The 24,703-nt window shown below is 40.7% G+C and overlaps 2 protein-coding genes across 3 annotated transcripts; both read left to right on the top strand.

Annotated features, from left to right (window-relative positions):
- The first annotated feature begins 1,144 nt into the window (after positions 1–1,144).
- LOC116062891 (MOB kinase activator 1B) lies at positions 1,145–11,282 on the top strand. 2 transcript variants are annotated; one of them, XM_031317670.2, is made up of 6 exons: positions 1,145–1,494; positions 2,666–2,832; positions 5,085–5,178; positions 6,282–6,415; positions 8,826–8,989; positions 9,131–11,282. In XM_031317670.2, the coding sequence occupies exons 1-6, from the start codon at positions 1,481–1,483 to the stop codon at positions 9,206–9,208; spliced, it is 651 nt and encodes a 216-aa protein (XP_031173530.1). In that variant the 5' UTR covers positions 1,145–1,480; the 3' UTR covers positions 9,209–11,282. The 2 variants fall into 2 exon arrangements, with proteins under 2 accessions (XP_031173530.1, XP_031173529.1); XM_031317669.2 differs by lacking the exon at positions 1,145–1,494 and adding an exon at positions 1,960–2,061.
- A 672-nt stretch (positions 11,283–11,954) lies between these two features.
- dck (deoxycytidine kinase) lies at positions 11,955–23,724 on the top strand. The gene is made up of 7 exons (XM_031317847.2): positions 11,955–12,216; positions 12,833–12,948; positions 14,525–14,718; positions 16,899–17,046; positions 17,217–17,332; positions 18,688–18,787; positions 23,248–23,724. The coding sequence occupies exons 1-7, from the start codon at positions 12,102–12,104 to the stop codon at positions 23,272–23,274; spliced, it is 816 nt and encodes a 271-aa protein (XP_031173707.1). The 5' UTR covers positions 11,955–12,101; the 3' UTR covers positions 23,275–23,724.
- The last annotated feature ends 979 nt before the right edge of the window (positions 23,725–24,703 follow it).

Here is a 24,703-nt window from a genome sequence, read left to right as displayed (position 1 = left end):
GTGTTGTTAATATGTTAATTTTTCACATGTTAACAACACGTTGACAACGCGTCTCACAATGCCAGACTTAGCTCCACAGCCCTGTGGAGTAAAGTCTGGCTACACCACAGATACATTCTAGGATAGGAGAAAAACAATTCTTGGTTGTTCTCTAAACCAATCATAAGTGTCTTAGGGGGGCGCTAAGTTCCGGATGCAGCGACTGTGCCTCTGCAAAATAGTCTCAGGAAGGAACCTGTTCTGGTGGAACATTTGCACCCGCAAAAGAATACAAACAACATGTTGACAACACACTGACAACACGTTAACAACACGTTGTTTGAACGTTGCCGACGTGTTATAACGTGTTAGAAATCACATTTATTTGAACTGCCTGGCTTTCCATATCGCTATAGACGGACGGCTGAGTGGTCCTAGTGCTAGACAGATCACTCAAATGTTCACAAATCTGGTTGGTTTATAATTTAACCAAAGGTTTTTGACATACGCGCATTATCAAAGCCCTTTATGTCAGAGACAGAACAGCTGTGAGAAAAAGTCTACTACACAAATTATTATTATTATCAATTCTCTAAATATAACAATTTCCTTCTAAAGTTCATGTACTTTATTTTTTATTTTATTTTTTACTAATAGGGCATTAGCTCATTTTTGAAAGCCGGAAAATGGAATCTAATAACAACTAGTGAATACATTGTGAAACATTACAACAATATATGTTATTCTTACACCATTATTACAGAAATATATTCTATATTATTTATATAAGTTCTATTACGTTGTAATGTTTGTATTGTCCTCTATTTTATTACACACATTCAACAAGCTAAATGTAATGTATTAGTCTCATCAAAATGTTGGAGAGGATGTGGTGAAAACAATGATTTTGAGTCTCTTTTTTTTTGGTTTTGCCCAATAATTCAGATATCATATTGTAAATATTAAGGATTTCTGCTTTGAAATTCGATTCTTGTTGCAGAAAATATGCTCATACGTGCACTAGTGGATTTAAATCATAGGAAATAATCATAACTTAACTCCAGAAGATGGCAGTAGTGCAACTTTAAGGATGCAAGCTGCCTTTAAACTTTAAAAAAAGTCTTATGTTGACCATTTTGTTCCACTGGATGGCAGCACACAACAGAACTGCTGTCTGCTTTGGACGCCCAATGAAGAAGTTAGCATTACATTCAGTACGCTGCTGCCTCTCAGCGTACAGAGCAGCATCCCGTGGACCGGCTTTTCTATAAAATTAATATATATTCTTTCACACTAACGTGTTGATATTTTTTTGTTGATTCTGCTACGGTAATAGTTATTTCGGATTTTTCACAAAGACAGCATAAGGAAGCCCGAGAAGAACCGAGGACGTGTGAGACTTCATAGTTTTTAACAAACACTGCAATCCCTTTGGTCTGCCTCCTTCACTCTGCTTGTTAGCTTTTTGTCAAGAGAGTGATTTTCTACCGCCCAAGGAAACATGAGCTTTCTTTTGTGAGTAATAATTGTGTCATGAATGCTTATTTTGCATTGCCATGGTGATTTATCGGGAAATATCAATAGTATTAGTGTTATAGAGCTACATAATAGCGATAGCATAATACGGGCTAAGACTATTTGCTGGACTCACCTCTGAATGTCTGCGAATGATTTACATTGCTTTCTGTAGATTTTTATGAGAATTAGCGTCGGCAGTGATAGTAGAATATTTGTACCAGTATTAGGTTGTGCTTCAAAACTTTAAAGCGTAATTGTACTGACCCCAGAGCAAATTCACTGAGAGGGGTTGTCAGTCTGGCCTGGATATTTCCTGGTGTGAACACTTTGTTGCCACGGGCTAATCCAGCCCCGGTGTGACAGAACGCACCAATCAATCTCTAACGTAAAAAGTCGACGATTTGCCTGAAGATAAAAGTAACAAGATTGTGTCTTTGATATTTAACGTTAGCAATCAGAGGGCGGAGTGTTGAATGCGCCCTCTGATGAGGATGTATTTTTAGGTTAATGGAGGAAGAAGAGTCGAGTTATGAACCCAACTCTCAACAGAAAAGCATTTACAGATTAGGTCACCGCTTTTTACTTATAGAACACCCAGTTTTAAACATTTGAAATGGATTAAAACTTATTTAACACTGTACAAGTGCCATCATAATTCCATTTTATTTAGAGAGTCAAATCACAAGTTATTTCAGTGATCTCAGGACACAGAATAGGCCTAGACCACATTTTCTCTTTCTCTATTAAAGTATATAATTTGGTATTTAAAAAAAAAAAAAGATCTAGAATGTTGACTTTAATATAGATTAGTTTTAATAGATGGTAAAGCTCTGAATAAAGGAAAACTGTTTTAGTGTGACCTACCATGTTGTGATGACTCACATTCTTGTTTAATGGGGCAGTGAGAGGGACTGATATACTACCTCTCCAAATGGCCTCATTATACACAGAGAGACATACTGTTTTGGTGGTCCCCCACTCTGATTCTGCCAAACACTTCAAGTCAACGAAAGCTCAACTCTTTTGTCAGCTCTTAAGAAGATCCTGACTTTTTGTTAGAAAAAATCCCTCACCTAGGGGCACTGTGAACTCATGATTTGTCATCATATCTGACTGCCTCCTTATTGATCACACTTTTTTCTCTTCCACTTTGAAATGTGACTCACAGTGGAAACCGGTCATCCAAGACATTCAAGCCCAAGAAGAATATCCCGGAGGGTTCACATCAGTACGAGCTGTTGAAACATGCAGAAGCTACACTGGGAAGTGGAAACCTGCGCATGGCAGTCATGTTGCCTGAGGGTGAAGACTTAAATGAGTGGGTCGCAGTCAACAGTAAGCACCAATTTTACCTCCCTCCCCCCCCTTCCTTGACACACCCTTGTTAGATTCAGGTTTCTGGCAGAGTGACTTCACCTTCACACACCTTTTTTATTTTTACATCTGTCAATCCCCTCTTAGTTCTTACATTTGCATGCTTCTCTGTAGTCCTGTTCCTGAAGTTGCAATTAGTCCACATCAAGAATCAGTTGGGAGTGAACTATCAGGGTTGGCAGTCCCTTGCACATAGTTTTGGCATTGCCTCTAAAGTCCATGTGCATTCATGCTTGAAAAACCACTGTGAATGTTAAATGGACTTTATTGTCTACGTTGCGAGAGCCGTGTTTACTTTACTTTCGCATTAGAGTGCCTTTAGGGTTTAAGATGTTCAGTGTCTTAGCATGTTATGTTTAAGTTTTTGTTTAGCCATTTTACTACAATATACAGTAAGTGATTTGAATTTTGATTTGATCATTCTTTTTACACTGGTGTAATGCAGGCCACAAAATAAATAAATGAGTGAATGCATCATTAAAATAGTTCTTAAATTTGACTGACTTAATAGCAGTTGATTTGGAGGGACTGTATTACATGGTTCTTTGAACATTTGGATGCATTTTGGAACCCTCTGTAGCCCAATAAAACATGAAACCATCACCATAAATAAATGACATGGAACTTTCTGTTCCTGTTGCTGTATTTGCATGTTACCACTTCCCTCATTCCAACTAAACCAAAGTCTCTCTAGGTATATATGTGCATTAGTAACTGTATATATTTTATTTTATTTCATTTTATTTTTAGTCTAATTTAAATATTTGTATATTCTATTTGTGTGTAGCGTGAAGAGTCTACAACTTGCATATCATTGTGCAACCCTATGTTGTAAAATGGCCAAAAAAGTTACCTTTTATCCAGTGTTCTTACTCAATGTTAACAGAGAATCTAATGAATCGAGTTCACGCATTTTCTAGCTTCGTTAAGGGGTTAGTGAAAATGGATGGATGTTAGTCAGTGCCACACAAGCTTTTTTTAACTTGCACAATAAGGGGAAGTTGGAATAAAATTGCTGCAACAACTCCACTCCCTACCAAGTTTGTGACTCTCCTCATGATCTCTGTACACAAGAAGCAGTTCACTTCATTTTTTTTAAGATCACGTTTTTTGTATGGCATTTAGCTTGTAATGGATAGTGACAGTAGAGGAAGAGAGGGGCTTATGACATGCAGTAAATGTCCCTGGCCAGAATCAAACTGGGGAGGTTATATTGTATGCATCTTAACCGTTTGGCCACCAGGAGTTTTCACTTTATTTTGATTGAACAACTCTAGCAGTTTAACTGTATCACCTGAGCATCTCTGATGTTTTGTAGCCCTGCTGTCGTTTTGCATACACCTCTGTTAGTCTAGGCCGTTGGAAAATCGGTCATGGTGACGATGACTTTGGCACCTATCATGGTGAACGTGTCGACCAGTTGAGTGCATGGCAGAAGCAATAGACCTGATCTATTTGTTTTTCCCGTTCTCACAACCAGTTGTTGTGTGTCATTGGTGACATGTACGGACAATAAAAAGTTTAATAAGAAAGATTGGCAGGGTTTTGCCTTGAAATGTGCATTTTTCTGTAGTAGGAGTACCTCTAATTCTGCTCTCCCTCACTGGTCATGAGCAAGCATCACATCTAACTTCAACTACTTTAGTGGCATAAACACTTGTGAGGGCTGTCAGCTCTTGACCGCAACCACTGAAGGCACTAAAACCAACTGTTCATTCCATTATCTAACCGCTTACCCTGGATAAGCACTAAAATCAGCAGTGTCAAATATGTGTTTACGTCATTTTTTCAAGTTGTTATCGAGCCGTTTTGGACAAAAATAAGTTTATTGAAGACTGAGTAAACCTACTCAAACATAAAAAGGAACTGGTGTTTTCTTAAACAGGACGTCAAACATCAGCTGTCCAATATGTATTTTTCCTGTGAGATGGGTAAATGGAGCTCCCACACTAACGCTGCCAACCCTTTAAATGGATCTCTCCAACTAATGGAAAGCCAAAGTTGGTGGCACTATGCCCCTGGGAACGACCGATAACACCATTTGTTCCTGATAACTGGAGTGTGCGCTGGTTTACAGTTTGGACTGTGGCAGTGAAGTGGGGGTGGGTAAAGGGCTGTGGGGAAACTTGCTGCCAGCTGTTTGTGTTGGCACACAAGGTGTTTGTTCCCATGTACGTTTGATTTGAAAATGTTCCCTTTTGTTTTTTTTTCAGCTGTGGATTTCTTCAACCAGATCAATATGCTGTATGGCACCATCACAGATTTTTGCACAGAGGAAAGCTGTCCAGTCATGTCTGCTGGTCCTAAGTAAGTGTATCATTGTTGGCCTGTTTGTAGTCTAATAAAACCAACCAACAAGCTCTGCTTCACTCATCTTGTTCTGTCAAGGCTCAACACGGCTTGGGGTAGGGGTGTTGTCAGTGGGACAACATAACTTTAATTGGCATCAAATGTGACAATTGAAGTTATTCAAAATGCAGCAGGCTTGTTGTCGTCATTGTGTAAAACACCTAACATAGACCCCTGAGTCGTCTGGCCTCCTATCCTTGACGTTCCACTTCGGGGATTGCTCCGTTGTTGCCGTAAAATCTGCCGGATTTCACTCATTTAGGCCGGATATCCGTTGCCTTGGGCTTCCTTTTGTATTGGCATTTTAAACTCTGATCGATTTATAAGGACTGCGGTTAACCTTTTCTCAGATCTCTGCAGGGTGAATCCAGACAGCTAGCTAGCCTCCCCAATCTGAGTTTTCTGTTGCACGACTAAAGCAACTTTTAAACTTGCATATGTTCCACCAAAACAAGTTCTTTCCGAGCCTATTTTGCAGCGGCACCACAGGCTTTTCTCCGGTGCTTAGCACCGCCCAAGACGATGTGACTGGTTTGAAGAAATGCCAATAAACCAGAGCACGTTTTCCTCCCATCCCCGAATGCTGTGTGGACTAGCCAGACCCTCCTTCAGCGCGCTTTGGAGGGGGGTCTGGCAAAGCGAGACTAGGCCTCCTGCTGCCAGGATTGGTAGACCCTCTCAAATGTTTTATATGCTAGTATCTCATAGAGAACACGTCTCACAAGGGTTATGTTGACTTCTGCAAGGTTGAAAGAGTCCATATGAGAGTGATGTTTGGTGACTTGCATCAGCCTTTTCAGGGTTTTTCCTGGATCAGAATGGGTCTTTGAGTGGTGACTACACATGGCAGTAAGCATGATCGGTCCGCGTACAGTGAAGACAATCAGTCTGTGTTACCTTATTTGACAGAAAAAGGGGGCAAAAAGTTTTTGTAAATGGGGCAGTGAAAATGAAAGCAGGAATACCATTTTGTTGTACATTAAATGACATCAGTGGTGAATGAGTGCGAACTTAGATGGAGTCCATACAAATCTAATGTTTGTCATCTACATTTCCTGTAGGTATGAGTACCATTGGGCGGATGGAACCAACATCAAGAAGCCCATCAAATGCTCTGCTCCCAAGTATATTGATTACCTCATGACCTGGGTGCAAGACCAGCTTGATGATGAGACACTTTTCCCTTCGAAGATCGGTATGCTGTGCTGTGTCCTTTTTTCTCTATCCTGTCAAAGCCTAGTGTCTGTTTCCTTATTTACATATCCAATAATTAGATATCTCACAAATCCCTCCAGATGAACATTGTGAACCAGAATTTTCTCTGGTTCACAATGTAGAAGGCCATTGAAAAGAACGGTATACCAGTTCTCAACCTCCCAACTAGCAGAGGCTTGTGCTGTCTAGGGTGGAGCCTTAATAGAGTTGGACAGCAGCCAGCACAAATAAATGTCTCATCTATCTCCCAGTACATCTCAGTGGAAAGAACCAGTGACTAAAGGTGTGAGGAGTGACAGAGTTTGCTTTTTGCTTTTCCACAATCAGTAGCTCTAATAACTGGTATCCATTTTGTACCAGGAGGACCTGAAAGCCTTGCACCATCTAAAAAAACTAAACAAAACAAGACTCAACTCCTTTTCATTTTCATTGACAGGATTATACCACCCTCTAACCTCTAAATGATTAATATTCCCGGAATAGTCCAGTCTGGTGTCCAAATGAAAAAGTTAAGTACTTAGGAGAGTGGGCCGTGTGCATGTCCAGCCCTAGGTGCAAGCTTTTAATCAAGTACTCCCTGTCCTGTCGGTCACCAGCTTCTTTTTGAATAATTGATGTGGAGTTGTACTGTACTGCTCTACCTACACTGTAGGAAGAAGCTCTCCACCAGGCTTCTGGCCTCCCAACGGTTTGCTGTATCAACTGCACAGCACACCTGAGGTGTAGAGAGCAGTGCTGTTGGGACATCGACATTTCCTAACTACAGATGAGCATGTTGTTACCGCGACGTGCTTCCCGTCGTGTTGCGCTCACGATTGTTTGCACTTCCCTTAAATCGGGCTGTGTCAGAGAACATAGTGCATCTGCCTTCATTGCTCTGAGCTTTTAGGATTTAGCAAGATTTGTAGCAATAGGTAATCGGGGGAAGAAAAAAAAAGTCATGCACAGTTAACTTTTTGTCCGTCAATCCTCCCAATGCTTTCTTTGTATTTAAGCTACAGTATGCCTGAAGAAACCAAGCACAGTTTGTAAAACATATATATAATAGTAGGGTATTTTGAAACTCCCAAAACATCTTAAAGGTCCCATGACATGGTGCTCTTTGGATGCTTTTATATAGACCTTAGTGGTCCCCTAATACTGTATCTGAAGTCTCTTTCCCGAAATTCAGCCTTGGTGCAGAATTACAGCCACTAGAGCCAGTCCCACAATGAGCTTTACTTAGGATGTGCCATTTCTGTGTCTGTAGCTATTGAGGAGGAGAGAGTGGGGGCAAGGTGGAGGGTGGGGGTGTGGCCTTGACCAACTGCCACTTTGCTCGTTTGAAAGCCATGATGTCTCTCTCTCTCTCTCATGGGCGGGCCAAATTCTCTGGGCGGGCAAAGCAGAGAAAGGGGAGGTAACCTTGCTCCTTATGACGTCATAAGGAGCAAGATTCCAGATCGGCCCATCTGAGCTTTCATTTTCTCAAAGGCAGAGCAGGACCATAGACAGTATATAAACTGGACCAACAGATCCCGTTGTTCTGGACGGAGACCAGTGAAGGATATTAGAAGCACTTTTCCGGTGATGGCTGAGCGTTACTGCGCAGCCTCCAACTGAGAGAGACGACGTAAATGTGACGTGGACAACGTGTCTGAAAGTTGTAAGTCTTCTGGTAGCTGTGCCAAGAGAAATCTCAATCATTCCCAATTTCGCAGAGACGGAGAGCGTAGGTATATGTAAGGAGATAACATAGGCACAGGCTAATTACTGCTAACTAAAATGCTAGTTAACATTAGTAATTAAACTTAAACAGCTAATGTAAGTTGAAACTGCCTGCGAGCTTCTCCTGTACTGTACGGTAATTCCTCTACTATGCGACAGTAAGTTGCGTGGTTATGACACAATGGTTAGCCATAACGTGAGGTACAAGGCAATGGAGCCTTTTATACATTGTTGTGTTTCTTTAGAAATAAACAATGGACACATAAAGTCTTTAAATGCTTCAGATGTAAAGTTATTCGCTGTCAAAGTGACGTCAATGGAATGCTAACGAGTGCTTGTTAGCATCAAAATGCCGCCATAGGATCTACGGGTTGTTGACAGACGCCTACCCTCTTGAGCAGGATACCCAGGGCTCGGTTTACACCTATCACCATTTCTAGCCACTGGGGGACCGTAGGCAGGCTGGGGGAACTCATATTAATGTCAAAAAACCTCATCAATTGAAATTTTCATGCCATGGGACCTTTTTTTAAGGATCCTTTTACCTGTGAGTGTTTCCATCAAGTGTCCACTGAATGTGTTATCTATGTCTTAGGTTGTATGTTTTCAGAATCTTCAGGTATCCGTGACAAAACTGACAAATCTGAATAACAGCTTTTCTTTCTTACCCTCTTGTTCCCAAGGTGTCCCCTTTAAGCGAAACTTTATGTCAGTGGCAAAGACCATTCTGAAGCGCCTGTTCAGGGTCTACGCTCATATCTACCACCAGCACTTTGACTCTGTGATGCAGCTGCAAGAGGAGGCGCACCTCAACACGTCGTTCAAACACTTCATCTTTTTTGTTCAGGTAAAGAATCTGACATTTGAATATTGACTTTTATGTATTTTTTTCACTTGAGTTGTACTGTATATTAGTGATTTAAAAAAAAAAAATGCATACAGTGGATATTCTGTTTATGTTGGCTCCCTTACCTTTTGTCTTTCTCAGGAGTTCAACCTCATTGACAGGAAAGAGCTGGTCCCACTTCAGGAGCTGATTGAAAAACTGACAACCAAGGATAGATAAACAGCAATGTAATCCTTATTTTATTGGTCTTCTAGTTTTTGCACAGATACCCACCCCACCCTGGCTGTATGTATGCAGTATATACTACATTTCCATTTGGGGAAATGTTTTTAATAAGGCCAGGAAGAAGGAAGGGTCTTGATAGGTTTAAGGCGCCAGAACTAATGCTATCAGGGATTACACACTTAAATGAAGAAACCACAGACTAACACATTGGAGAAAACGGTTTTAGCTGTATGGAAAGATCCCCAGTATTCAGTCATGGCTTACATTTGGGATGATATAGACATATGTTCATTAGTTTTCTGTTTTACTGCACAGACGGTTTTTCCCACTTCGATTTACAGCAAATCTCATTTTGCTGTAAATCGAAGTGGGAAAAAATGTGCATTTCCATGCTCTTAGATTCCCATTTCTAACTTGCCTGCAGGGAGGAATGGTGTGTAAGCAAAGTGCTGTATAATAATGGAAGGGCTTTGTTGGTGAAGAATTTAAGCCAAGCCTTTAAGCCAATTTCACCGCACTAGCTAGTTATTTATTAATTAATCGACTTAGAAGGATCTGAATTCAAGGTCTTTCACATCTGTAAGAGCCCACGTCTGTCAATACAAAATAATCCTAAGTGCCTAGCATGGCTCATAATTGCCCTATATCAACAGTGAGAGCTGTAAGAAGATAAAGGCCATAAACCGCTGACTTGATTGACACAACATTCAATTTTCCACGCCACCTTCCATTAAGTTTCTGTTGTTCCTAATTCCTTCTTGCGCCCCTTTTTTCTATTTGTACTGTAACTTGGTTCAAAAATGATTTTTCTCTTAAAAATCATACTCCTCATTATCCTTATTTAGTTAGAAAGTATCTTTACCGAGTGTTCTGTGCAGGTTATGATAAATGAATGTGTTGAAGGACATAAGTGAGGCTAGAATATTGTCATATTGTAGCAGGGACTAAAAATGAACTAAACTTTTAGTGTTTTCTAGTCAAATGTTCCTGAATACTAGTTTTTTTTTCCCTCAAAACTTGAAGTAGAAACATTTTTTAGGAAAAGTCTTCAAGGGATCTGAAACCTTAAATTGTATATAAATATCCTCAAATAGAAGTAGAGACCTGTGTTTAAAGTCCCAACCTCCACTGTTAAAGAATACAAGCATTTTGAATTGGATTATGCTGCATCCCTTGTTATCTCACTAGCCATAAAGCACTTTGAACAATTTTCCTGACCTCTTTTGCCTGAATGTTTATTCTGCATAGACTGTGCTTTGTGAGAAGCTGTATCATGTGACTGATCATAGTTTATCTCCTCCCTTGTATTTCCCCAAATGAATGTTGAATTGCTTAACCTCTAAATTTGGCTCTAAGGCACAAGTGAGATTTCTTATGCTTTTGTATGGTCCAAGTTGTTTGTTGCTGTGCTTCAAACAGCAGATGCATGTACCCTTCCTAATCTCAAAGTGTAGTTTACTATGCAATAATTGACCCAACACTAAAAAAGGGTTACCAGTTGGCTCATTCATACTTTATCTAATGTTAGTTTTCCTTTTATAGTGCTTTAAGTCTGGTGTATGATAGAAATATATTTCTCTTTTAGGTTTGGTTTAAAGAACGGTGAGATGAACATTTTATATATCTTTATATATAATTTGTCAGAGAGGTGTAATACTTCAATGCAAACATGTAAATACCGAGGGTTAGATCTGTCTTAAAGCTAATTTTCAGCGAGCATGGAGTGGTAGCTTTTGGTTTAAAGAATGCATTGAGTCTTCAGAGGGTGCTTCCCCCTCCCCCATTTGGATATTAAAATCTTGTTTGTTTTAATTGTTGAGTATCTTTTTCCACTTCCTTAGCTAACTATTATGAATGTTACTGCTCACCAGATATCTGAAAATGTAATAGAAAATCAGTCATCCTTATGAAATGCCCATAACATAGCCTATTGCCTACAGTTTTTCCTCCTTGACTGTAATAATTGATGACATGTTTGTAAATAATTGCTTGGTAGAGGTTTTCAATGCTACTGAATTGATTTATGCTGTTTACAAGGCAAAAATAAAGGTGGTCTTGACTCTTTGAATGAATTGTATGTTTACCATGTGACTAAGATCATTTACTGAAATACTATACTTGAGTACAATTTTGAGGAACTAGGTTTTTCTATTCCATACTACTTTTACACAGCTTCTCCAATACATTTCAGAGGGAAACATTGGACGTTTTGCTCCACTACGTTATCTTCACAGATAAAGATGCTTTTCACATTAAGATATTACATAAAAAACACAGTTTATAAAATATAACGCAATGTTTCGTTGGCACTTGTATATAAAAGCCTCTACAACATTAAAGTGCTGCTTAAATGTTTATAATTATCCAATAATATAAGTAACAGGGATCATTCTGAATAATGAGTACTTTAACTTACAATACTTAAAAGTATGTTTTCACAACATTTAGTTAACAATTGTAGTTACTAGTTACTTTTCAAATTAAGATTTAATATACAAAACATACATCTTGATACAACACTGACAGTGACCATTCTGCAGAATAAGTATACTTTAGGTATGTTCTTGCTAATATACTTTTAACTATTTTTTTTAATGCAGGGCTTTTACTTGTAATTGAGTTTTTTTTTTTTTACTGTGTTACTACTTTTACTTAAGTACTTCTTCCACTCCACCACTAGGTGTAACAACATATAAACAGAGCAGCCTGGAGCTGGGGTCACGTGGGGGGGGGCAGCTGCTGCTTACTTCCTGGGCGGAGACAGCTGCGCAAACCGCCACTTCCTGACTTTTGTTGCCGCCAAACCTTTAAACAACAACAAGGAGCAGCAGCTGCAGCAGCAGCATCCGCATTAATTAACAAGAAAGTATTTTTATATTCGCTGAAAATGTCTTTAACTTCAAAGAGGCCGTGTCCCGATTCCGTGAACGATTCAATGAACGTCTCCATGAACGATTCAATGGAGAAAAGGATACATCGGATATCAATCGAGGGAAACATTGGTGAGTGCATCGATTGTGGTAAAAGCGGTAACGTTATTTCACACAACAAGCTAACGTTATCTTAACCTCATAGACTGTACAAGTCTACGTATGCCCTGTTGCTCTGTTACAAGTCTACTTATGCCCTGTCTTTTGTTGTCTGTCCTGTCCCTTGTCTGTCTTAAATGCTCTACTTTAAGTAATTGCACTTTATGTATAGTGTATAATGTGTGTGCACTAAATGTAGCTTGTCTCGAATGTCGTTTTTATATACGTATTTTAAATGTGTAACACCACTTGGTCCATGGTGAACCGTTGTTTCGTTTCGCTACAGTGTATATGGTTGAAATGACAATAAAGCCCACTTGACTTCTATGAAATAACCTTAAATGCAAGCTAACGTAGTTGGCATATATGGTAGGCCTACGTTAGACAAAGTTAACTAACGTAGGGCATTCAGACTTGGTCGTCTTTTTTAACATTAAAGTGTTACCGCCATTTGACAGACCAGTACTGACTCTACTAAACTAGCTATATGCGAATATACTCAGTAGCTAATATGTCTGCATACTGTGTTGCTACGTCTCGTACTCTTTATGATTTTAAAATTAAATTTCCGGATTCTGCTTGTGTTCAGCGGCGGGCAAATCTACCTTTGTGCGCCTTTTGGAGCAGGAGAGCGGGGACTGGGAGGTGGTACCAGAGCCAATCGCCAGATGGTGCAATGTCCAAACAAAGGGTAGTGACTTTGAGGTATTGACATACACTGTACAGCACAGGTGCATTTTGAAATGTAGTTTTGAAATGTAGTAATGTTTCTAAGTCAGTCAGCTGATATATATATATATATAGCCATATACAGACACTTTATTACATCATCTAAACATCTGCTTGTTGCCAGTTGAAGGCAAACAGTGTGTTTATGCAATGCATATTAGCCAACACTATAAATCAGGGATGAATTTCATTAATGCCCCATCCTGCAATCCTCACAACCACTGACTCAACGTGCACTGTACACATAAAGATAACTGGGCAAGTCTTCATCTGTATTTAGAGTGCAGCTGCCATCTGCACCACCACAGCACACACCCAGAGGAACAGATGGTCCCACTCGGGACAGATGAACATGCCATCACATCTCTAACATCCCACACAACTGCAGGCCTCACCCTCAGGCTCATTTTCAGTGGTTCAAAACACCTAAATATACACGCACATCACTGCTACTGTGGGTCTGGCAATAAGCAGGATATTCAGGTTGATTTACTTGAGCCAGTATTTAACGATTATTTTCATTGACTAACCTGTCAATTATTTTCTCGATTTTAATTGTTCAGTCTCCCAAAACACTAGGAAATAGCGAAAAATGGCCATCACAATATTGCAGAGCACAAATACACGTGTGCATAGTATTTATTTTGTCTGACCAACAGTCCAAAGCACAGATATATTCAGTTTACAGTCAAAGAAAACATGGCCAAATCTAAAAACAAAAAAAAATGTAAATTGTTTTCCAGAACTCCAGCTTGACCCCGTTTTCTCCCGTGGACATGAAAGCTATAATTAAAAAAAAGTCACAAATCATCACAAATATATACACTTTTGTCCCTACAGTTGTACAAGAAGTGCACTACACACGGTGGAGTACAGTGTAAAATGATAGCACACCGGGGTATTATCAGTATGTACAACTGTTGAGTGCTCTAACTACAGGCTTATCTGCTGCCACAACAGTAGTTTGATCATGCGCCCTCTGCTGATCAAAAGACAAACACTTTTTGCAGAGCTGTAAAGGTGTTGAATAGTTCAACAGATTCAATCGTGTTGCTCATTATAAAGAACTTCCACGATAAAGTGGAATTTAGAAAAATGGGGTTGCTTTTTGGTTAATTAATCATGTATAAGCCTTTGGTATGGACTTTGTAAGTTTAAGAAAGGCTGCCTAAATTGTTGGTCTTGGATGTTGTAATTTATTATTTTAAGCTAAAGATACAATTTGAATCATTGCTGCATTCATAGAAAAAACTGTGTAGTAGGTAGGAAAATCGAACCATATTAATTCAGATTAATCGATAATGAAAATGATCTTTAGTTGCAGCCTAAGTAACTACATAAAGCAGATGTCAGCAAAGGCAATAGCTTGATTGAACTGTCTGTAAATATCAAGCAAGCACTGCAAATTAAAATTAACATTTTTACCAATGCGGTACTTGTAGAAACACTTGGACTGCACACTAAGCTATAATTGCAGTAGATGTGTTGATGTCAAGAGTGAGGTATTCACTTAATGCACAGTTTTGAATTCACCCTATCCCTTATCTCCCAGGAGCTGACCACATCTCAGAGGAGTGGAGGGAATGTATTGCAGATGATGTATGAGAAACCAGAGAGGTGGGCCTACACTTTCCAGAGCTACGCCTGCATCAGCCGGGTGCGTGCTCAGATCAGGTCAGCCAATGGGAAGCTCCGAGAGGCTGAGAATCCTGTGCAGTTCTTCGAGCGGTCCATCTACAGTGACAGGTATCGGTGACAAAACTGACGAAAAAAAATGAATAAAACCATTTCATTCTGGGGAAGGTCTAGGTTTAAGACTACAAATCAAAGTATAAAAAATCAATTTGTGCAGCAGACTTAAAGCTATAGTGCGTAGTTTCTGTCGCCCCCATGAGGAATTCTAAGTAATGACAACACTGTTGGCGCGTCCACATGATACAAGCCTTCCGTGATCCCCCCCAAGCAGTTGCTAGTAGCCAAGGTGGACACAGAGGATTAAAAAAACATGCTGGACTCTTCAGAAGAGGTAATTATTTTCACTTGAGCTTCTGCGCGGGAAAGTCATCTGACGACACGATCTGCTGAACATAGTCATACTGAGAAATACAGAGAGAGTTGTGTCGAGCTGGTAGTCTTAATTAGCTTTGTAGCAACTCATTTGGCAACAGCTTGAATGTAACGGACGTTCATTAATATCAAAAAGTTACGCACTAAAGCTTTAAACACTTTCTTGACGTAGTAATCCATCACTGTGAGCATTGTTACTTTTTGGTGAAAACAATGTTTGGGAAAAAAAAATTTTTTCCACACGTTTCTATACAATTGTACATAGCGCAACAGTGCTGACATGTTCATAAATACACAAATATACAGTACAATATACATTACCTGCACAAACGTCTTCTACCCACTCCCCAATCCCCATGCATCCTCATAACCCATCCGTACACGTATACATTTGGAGTAAAGTGAGCGTACATTTTGCTGCCCACAAACAAAAAGACAAGGTAGGGTATATCCTACACACAGACAAAATGATACATAAAGAAGCATAAGTAAAGAAAAAAAAAAAAAAAGAGGAAAAAATATGAAAATTGCTGATTTAATGTTGAAGAATAATGGTTGTCATTTATCAAACAAAATGTAACATGTTCCAACTTCTCTTAATGTGTGTTATTGTAAACTGAATATTTTTGGAGCAATTTAGAAATGACACCATGGGCTCTGGTATATTGTAATAGGCATTTTCACAATTTTCTGATATTTTATGCACAAATGTATTAAGAAAACAATTGGCAAGTCAATCAGTAAAGAATTAATGAATGAATTTGTCCGAAATAAGGCCCTAAGGCCTGTCAAATGTGACTCCCAATTTATTAATTCCCGCGCCTTCTTTCATCGGACTTAAGTTTACCAGAACACAAGGATCAATGTAAGATGAAGGGTTCAGTTAAGCTAAGTTTACGGAGTCCAGCATAAGAGTTACAACACAGTTGTGGGTTCACAAAAACGGAGTTTCCCTATCAAAAGACAAGTCAGAGCCCGGTCCACCAGGATCTTGGTTCGAATGAACTCCGATCTATTCTCTGTGTCTGTTATCTTCACAAAACACACACGCCAAGGTCGGGGCCTCTGTCTGGTGCAACTTCCTCGTCTGTTCTCTTAACTTCAACTGTCTTTCCTGTTTTTCTGCTTATCTGTCTGGTACACAATTCCCTCTTATGCCATAAAAGGCTTAAACTATAGTTGAAGGCTTAAGCTTAACCTTCTACTGTATGTGTCAGACATTCCCTTGAACCAGTTCCTCAATGACTGCACACAGCTCTTTTATGAGCACAAAATACAACAACTTTAATTTAATATTCTACAGTAATTACAGCCCTACCATTTCTGCATTCATCCTTTCAATGCTAGAAAAAACAATTTTTACTTTATCATTTTTACAGTGTGTGTCAGTTCACTGTTGCTGTTGTTTTTGAAAGAAGTATTGTGTTCTAGGTCTTAAGTAATTTTGAACAGGTCTTAATTTTCCTACGTCAATGTAATGCTAACCTCCATATATAATAGATTATGTTCCCGCAGCGCTTTAGAATTTCTTTTTTAGTTATTATTCTGTGGTGTTGTAGTTCTTTCTGTCACTAGTCCAAATATACTTTGCTGTATTACGACAACAAATGAGACCAACATGCAGTCAATCTTGACACCAGTCCTATAATGCTAATGAGGTAATCGGGGAATTGTTTCAGACATTGTTTCCGGGCTCTGACATCTGACTTTTCTTTTTTTTGATGTAGTGATATAGGTCTTAAATTTAATTTATAATGTTCTTAAAAAGGTCTTAAATTTGACTTGGTGGAACCTGTAGAAACCCTGAATATGTTCTAAGTCAAAATCCCTTGTCCATTAATCCCCCTCTCATCTTCCAGGTACATCTTTGCAGCCAACCTCTATGAGAGTGAGTGCCTGAATGAGACAGAATGGTCGATCTACCAGGACTGGCACGGCTGGCTGCACAGCCAGTTTGGCAAGCACATTGAGCTGGACGGTATCATCTACCTCCGAGCTTCCCCCGAGGTACCCCCCCCCCAGTCTCCTTAGCTTCTTTTCTTATATTGTTATATAAAATTACATCCGAATGGAATGATTTCGCTGCGGAAAATAGAGAGGTTTTCACTTTTGACCATTACAAAAAAATTGAAATTTCACTTCACAAAAATGTCAATTTCCTTTTGGTTTGTGTGTAGAAATGTTTAGAGCGGTTGCACCTCAGAGGCAGAGAAGAAGAGCAAGAGATCCCGCTGGAGTATCTGGAGAAACTCCACTTTAAGCATGAGAGCTGGCTACAGCACAAGACCATGACGTGAGCCCACACATACACACAGACTGTTATGGCACTCTTGCATCAGAAACTGCATTTGTGTGAGGACATCAAATGTATTTGTATAACGTTGTATAAAACAAAGAAAAAGGGTGTTTGTTATGGCGAGTGCCCACCTCACGACTTTAGTACAGATTTTCCCCTTGGCGACAGTTTTTGGAGCTCCCCGACAAAAGCCCCATATCGGAGGCACAACGGCATTGGCTTGCGTGCATGTGCTCGAACGCGATATCGGAACCGTTTAAAAACACGAGACGTGTAGCCGCTAAATATCTGGAGCTGTCTGGGACTCTGTACTGTAATGTATGTGTTGCATTGCAACACGGACCAAAGTTGTGGAAACAGGCTATTTTGTGAACATGTGTGCCAACAACAACACCGCCTAAAAGTGCCTATTCTTTTTCTTCCTTGTGTTAATGCTGCAAATCAGCCACCAGCAACTTGAACCACCTATTTCTGGCGGACATCCAAACATCCTCTCTGGTGTATGGTATTACACCATGTCCTGTGTCACTTCTCGCGTTTGTGTTTTTGCGTGGAAAAAAATGTTGTCAAGTGACCAGGTCAGACTACTTCAGAAGTAGTGTGAACACTCAAATGTTGCCCAGATCTGAATCAGACCCAGGTCTGATTTTTAATTTCCAATGCGGCCGCAGTGTGAACAACCAAGGCGGATTTGATGCGACTTTTGCGTCAATCTACATCGACATTTGTCACAATTATGCGCCGGCGGGAGTTAGCCCTAGACACAGACGGTAGAATTAAAAACTTGACTAGGCCTACAAAATGGAGAACAGTGATGGAGCAAGTCAGTGGAGGGAGAGTGAGGTGTTAGACCTAATTAGTGTATGGGGAGATACTTCAATTCAATCAAAACTAGAAGGATCATACCGTAACCGCTCCGTTTTTGGAAAAAATAGCCAATTTGGCTCTCTCTCTCTTCATTCTCCTCCTCAGCACCTGCTCATTAATGTTATGGCTGCCATTACACAAACATTTTGAAATAAACGCGAAAATGCTTACCACCCCCATAACCTCCCTAACTTTAGTGCAACAGCATGCTGCGTCTGATGTCATTGTTATTGTTCTTTTGCGCATGCGGGTCAGTTCGAAACCGCAAACGGTTCACACTGGAATCTGATATAGGCCACATTTTAAAAAGTAATGTGAACAGCCAAACAAAAAAATCGGATCTGAGCAAAACATCCGAATTGAGCATTAAGACTTGCGGTGTGAACGTAGCCGTAGATTTCCTCACAAAGATCTGTGTGAGGAACCTTTTTCCATGTTGCTTAAGCATCACTAACTGTGTGTCCCATGTCGCCTGTGGCCCACAGCATGGACTTTGAGTATCTCAGTGATGTGCCAGTCCTGACAATAGATGTAAATGAAGACTTTAAGGGGAATAAAATCAAGAGCGCTGACATGATTGAGAAGGTGAGTGACAGTTAAACCTTGTCAAAGATTTAAAATGGACAAGTAATGCCCTTGGTTTGTATTACTATATTATAACCCACCAGCTGGATTACTTGTACTTGAGTATTTCCATTTCATGGTACTTTACTTTAAAAATGCACATTTGTACTTCACTGCATTTATTGACCAGCTCTAGTCACTATTACTGACTTAATGTTTTATATAAAGATAAAAAGGTGACATAAATATAATGTATTGCTTTACATAAAAACTACTCAACGTTAGAGTAGTTAAAATTGGCTCCATCCCCACCAGCTGCAACGTTAGAATGCTACCTTCATGTTAATGCATCAGTAATAATCTAGTGATGTATGAGATCGAACAATGAAAGATTTAGGTAGTTTTTGTCCCATTACTGAGCCCGAGTCGAACGAATAAAAGAAAAAAAAATCTGAAACATGTTTCGATTACAAATCAAGTTGTTTCAAGAACTACAAATGTGCATATTTTGTGTTTTTGACGGAAGAATCGGAAACCTGTTAAAATGTTTTCACTTGAAAATAAGACTTATTAGACAAAAAGTACTTTATAAAATGAAGATTTTTTTGCAGTGAGGGGCCATTCTACCCCTATAATGAAAAGTTGTTACTTTTGAAACTTTTAAATATATTTCGCTGATAAAACTTGTGTATTTTTACTTCTGTAAAGTTTTCAATGGAGGACTTGTAACCGGGCATTTTTATATTGTGATATTGGGACTTTTACTCAAGTACAGAATGCTTCTTCAAAATTGTACTGATAAAATGGGGCGCAAGTTACTACTTGCAGAAATATAAAATCGTGCCTTTTGCAGCTGATGATTTTGCACATCATTTTGTACACTGCTATTTAAAGGAATAAATGGACTGGACTCAATCCATCCATCCATCCATCTTCGTCCGCTTATCCGGTGTCTGGTCGCGGGGCCAGCAGCTCCAGCAGGGGACCCCACACTTCCCTTTCCCGAGTTACATTAACCAGCTCCGACTGGGGGATCCCGAGGCGTTCCCAGGCCAGGTTGGATATATAATCCCTCCACCTAGTCCTGGATCTTCCCCGAGGCCTCCTCCCAGCTGGACGTGCCTGGAACACCTTCCTAGGGAGGCGCCCAGGGGGCATCCTTACCAGATGCCCAAACCACCTCAACTGGCTCCTTTCGACGCGAAGGAGCAGCGGCTCTACTCCGAGCTCCTCACGGATGACTGAGCTTCTCACCCTATCTCTAAGTAGGCCTGCAGCGACGCGTCGATTACGTCAACGCATCAACGTCAAAATTACGTCGACGTCGTATTTTTGCGTCGATGCTTCGCCACACACACATGTGGGAGACCAAAACATTGCAGGAAACAGCAACCTCCTCACAGAATTCCCAACAAAGCCCTGCAAAAAGCCCCATGAAAAGAAGAAGTCCTAAAAAAACAGCTCGCCCTTAATCATCGAGGGTATGGGAATACTTAAAATATAGTCCCAAGTACTAACGTTAGCTAAATTAATTTCATGTTTGTGTAGTGTGTTGTGTAGCCTGCGCACTTAGGTGGTGCTCGCTAACTATCTTAGCTCTCCGTGCAGTTTGTTCATGCTAGGTTAGTAGCTAACGTTAACGTTAGCTAGCTACTGGCGCCTAGGCAGCTGTGTTTAGCTAACGTTAGTTATCATCTAATGTTGGCTTGAATGGTAGCTAGCTTACAGCTGCAGAACACAGCTATCTATAGTAGCTAACGTTAGCTAACGTGAACGTTGGCTACTAACCTAGCACGAACAAACTGCACAGAGAGCTAAGATGCGTTGGTTAGCCTAGCACCACCAAAGTGCACAGCTGCATTAGCATGTAAACCAACAGAATAGCAGTTAAGAGAGTCAGTTTGATTATGCATCAGGTTTTATGTTGGGACTGTTATGTTGTGTTAAACAATCCAAGGAATGTCTGTACTGTGCACTGCACAGTGTTTTTCTTTTTTGCACTACAACTTGATTTTTTTGAACAAGAGAGTTATGTTGGTACTGTAAAAGAGTAAACAGGCTGGCCTTTCATTTTGTATAACAGTAAAATAATTATTTTATTTTGTGTAAAGCAGAAGATTTTTTGCTGGGCAAAATTGTTTAATAAAATATATTAAGAATTTTTTGGTATATTTTTGAGATGCATTATGGTTTTTATTAATCGAGCAACAGAAAAATAATCGTTATATTAATCGTCCAATTAGTCGTTAGATTAGTCGACTAATCGATAAAATAATCGCCCGATTAATCGTTTAATAAATAATCGTTTACCCCCAGCTCTATCTAAGGGAGACGCCAGCCACCCTCCTGAGGAAACCCATATCGGCCGCTTGTACCCTGGATCTCGTTCTTTCGGTCATGACCATAAGTGAGGGTAGGAACGAAAACTGACCGGTAGATCGAGAGCTTTGCCTTCTGGCTCAGCTCTCTTTTCGTCACAACGGTGCGATAAATTGAATGTAATACCTCACCCACTGCGCCGATTCTCCGACCAATCTCCCGCTCCATTGTCCCCCCACTCGCGAACAAGACACCAAGGTATTTGAACTCCTTCACTTGGGGTAAGGGCTCTTTCCCTACTTGGAGAAGGCACTCCATCGGTTTCCTGCTGAGAACCATGGCCTCAGATTTAGAGGTGCTGATCCTCATCCCAGCCGCTTCACACTCGGCTGCGAACCGATCCAGTGAGTGCTGAAGGTCGCTGGCCGATGATGCCATCAGGACCACATCATCCGCAAAAGCAGCGATGAGATCCCCAGCCCACCGAACTGCAACCCCTCTCCACCCCGACTACGCCTCGATATCCTGTCCATAAATATTACAAACAGGATTGGTGACAAAGCGCAGCCCTGGCGGAGGCCAACCCTCACCTAAAACGAGTCCGACTTACTGCCGAGAACCCGGACACAGCTCTCGCTTTGGTTGTACAGAGATTGGATGGCCCTGAGAAGGGACCCCCTCACCCCATACTCCCGCAGCACCTCCCACAGTATCTCCCGGGGGACCCGGTCATACGCCTTCTCCAAATCCACGAAACACACGTAGACCGGTTGGGCATACTCCCAGGCTCCCTCCAGGATCCTTGCGAGAGTAAAGATCTGGTCCATTGTTCCACGACCAGGACGGAATCCACGTTGTTCCTCTTCAATCTGAGGTTCGACTATCGGCCAAACCCTCCTTTCCAGCACCTTGGAGTAGACTTTACCGGGGAGGCTGAGAAGTGTGCTACCCCTGTAATTGGCACACACCCTCTGGTCCCCCTTTTTAAAAAGGGGGACCACCACCCCGGTCTGCCACTCCTTAGGCACCGTCCCAGACTTCCACGCAATGTTGAAGAGGCGTGTCAACCAAGACAGCCCCTCCACACCCAGAGCCTTGAGCATTTCTGGACGGATCTCATCAATCCCTGGGGCTTTGCCACTGTGGAGCTGTTTGACTACATCAGTGATTTCCGCCTGGGAAATTGACAACAATCCCCCATCATCCTCCAGGTCTGCCTCTAATATAGAGGGCGTATTAGTTGGATTCAGGAGTTCCTCAAAGTGCTCCTTCCACCGCCCTATTACCTCCTCAGTCGAGGTCAACAGCGTCCCATCCTTACTGTACACAGCTTGGATGGTTCCCCGCTTCCCCCTCCTGAGGTGGCGAACGGTTTTCCAGAAGCACCTTGGTGCCGACCGAAAGTCCTTCTCCATGTCTTCTCCGAACTTCTACCACACCCGCCGCTTTGCCTCTTTCACGGCAGAGGCTGCAGCCCTTCGGGCCCTTCGGTACCCTGCAACTGCCTCCAGAGACCTCCGGGATAACATATCCCGGAAAGACTCCTTCAGTCGGACGGCTTCCCTGACCACCGGTGTCCACCACGGTGTTCGTGGGTTACCGCCCCTTGAGGCACCTAAGACCACAGCTCCTCGCCGCAGCTTCAGCAATGGGAACTTTGAACATTGTCCACTCGGGTTCAATGCCCCCAGCCTCCACAGGGATGCACGAAAAGCTCCGCCGGAGGTGTGAGTTGAAAGTCTATCGGACAGGGGCCTCCTCCAGACGTTCCCAATTTACCCGCACTACCCGTTTGGGCTTACCAGGCTGGACTCAAGTATTTTTAAAATGTGTTTTGGGGGCAGGTTATGTAAAGCACACACACACAGGTTTTCCGCTTACTGTATGGGAATGAGGCGTATGGGAATGAGGCCTGAGGAGCTGCTTGTGTAGCAGTTTAATGTTGATGGTAAACACAGGCACTTTTAGAGATTGCACTGCCATTCAAAAGGCATTAACAAGAAGTGGTCCTAGTTACACACAAAGCTTTGCACAAATTATATGATGCAACGTGTTTGTTTTTAAATCAGTGTGAAGTTGGAACTAAAAAAGTAGGAAAGCTGTGACTGTCACTGATGTTGGTAGTCACTAATGCTAACCACTTGACTGTTGTTCTTTTTCAGGTGAAAGAGTTCCTGAGCACATTGTGAAGACCACTTGGAGATGCAAAATACAGTATAAATGGTGCTCAAAGGAAGAAAAGGTGGATGGGAGTCTTACTTTTATTACAATGAAATGACTCAACAATGACTTATTTTTCTACACAGTAAGACCATACGATGATCTGACCAGTGTTTATTTTTTAATTTTTTTTTTAAACTTTTAAAGCGTTTTCTTACATCTCTTGTGTATTTATAAATGTTTGGTGTGCAAATGAGATTGTGTCTATTTGTCCTCAAAAATTACCTGACATACTTAAATCATTTTGAGTGTTTGGTTCTCTAGTACAGGGGTCTTCAGTGTTTTTTAAGCCAAGGACCCCTTAGCTGAAAGAGACTGAGCAGGGACCCCCTACTACATATATTGTATAACATGAAGTTGCATAATAAACTGGGACTACAAGTATGTGTAGGGCGGCCTGAAGCCTTTATACATATATTTTTTTTTTTTGCATAGAATACTAAGCTATTAAAATAGCTTAATAATTGTAATTTGCATGGTTTTATATGCATCTGTGGGTGGCTAGTGACTACCTATAGGCAAGCCTATCATAAGTTGGGTTTTATATTTGCTAATAATATGTTGGATTCATTTTAGGACTTTGAAATTTTTTTAAATACTTAACAATAATTTGAAGGCCCCCCTGCATTGACTCTGAAGACCCCCTGATGAAGATCCCTGATCTAGTAGGTACCATTGTAGCTGGTGTAAAAAGTCTTGGGAATACAAATTATAAATGTTTTTAGCTAAAACCAGAGATCCAGTTATTATTATACATAAAATATTAATGTTATAACTGGTCTTTATGGTTCAGTCTCAGTCTTACAACTCTTCCAGAAGATGTCGCCAGTCCACACAGCAGTCCAGTCGGCTATCTGACTGCTCAACTTTCCTACCGATAGCTCCAATGGTATTTGATCACAGCGACCTGGAATAGGTGCCTTCATTTTCTCTCTCTTTTATTTTAAAATATATATATATATATATATATATATATATATATATATATATATATGAGAGCAAGGTGTAGCTCCTAATTTTTAGTTTAAAACCGGCACTGACTAGTTTGGTTCAGTTTATATTTAATGTGTGTGAGACAAAGGTACAAAATGAATACACATGCTCTGCATTTATTCATACGCAACTGGATTTAAAGTGTCATCTTTGTAGAAGTAAATTTACAAATGAACTGCTCAAAGTTTTTAAAATGCTGTTGAATTTTTCATCCAAATACAAAAAAAAGGTGCTTCAAACTTTGTTTTTGATTTATTTCCAATGATTTGATAGATCTGGTGAAATGTAATTCGCCTCTTTTTCGATGCGCAATGGACAACAGTGAAAGAATGTCAAGTTCAAGTGTTTTGGTGCGCCACCCAAGAGCGACTTTCTGCCCCCCCCCCCCCCCCCATCACCACCACC

Source organism: Sander lucioperca, chromosome 14 (assembly GCF_008315115.2).
Source record: "Sander lucioperca isolate FBNREF2018 chromosome 14, SLUC_FBN_1.2, whole genome shotgun sequence".
Classification (NCBI taxonomy): Eukaryota; Metazoa; Chordata; class Actinopteri; order Perciformes; family Percidae; genus Sander; species Sander lucioperca.
This window is presented reverse-complemented; position numbering and strand designations above follow the sequence as displayed.

Coding starts and splice junctions, on each gene's coding strand:
- dck (XM_031317847.2), top strand. CDS start 12,102: ATGTCTTTAACTTCAAAGAGGCCGTGTCCCGATTCCGTGAACGATTCA. Junction 12,949..14,524: donor CAAAGGGTAGTGACTTTGAG/GTATTGACATAC, acceptor CTTATCTCCCAG/GAGCTGACCACATCTCAGAG. Junction 18,788..23,247: donor GCGCTGACATGATTGAGAAG/GTGAGTGACAGT, acceptor GTTCTTTTTCAG/GTGAAAGAGTTCCTGAGCAC.
- LOC116062891 (XM_031317669.2), top strand. CDS start 2,027: ATGAACCCAACTCTCAACAGAAAAGCATTTACAGA. Junction 2,833..5,084: donor TGAGTGGGTCGCAGTCAACA/GTAAGCACCAAT, acceptor TTTTTTTTTCAG/CTGTGGATTTCTTCAACCAG. Junction 8,990..9,130: donor ACTTCATCTTTTTTGTTCAG/GTAAAGAATCTG, acceptor TGTCTTTCTCAG/GAGTTCAACCTCATTGACAG.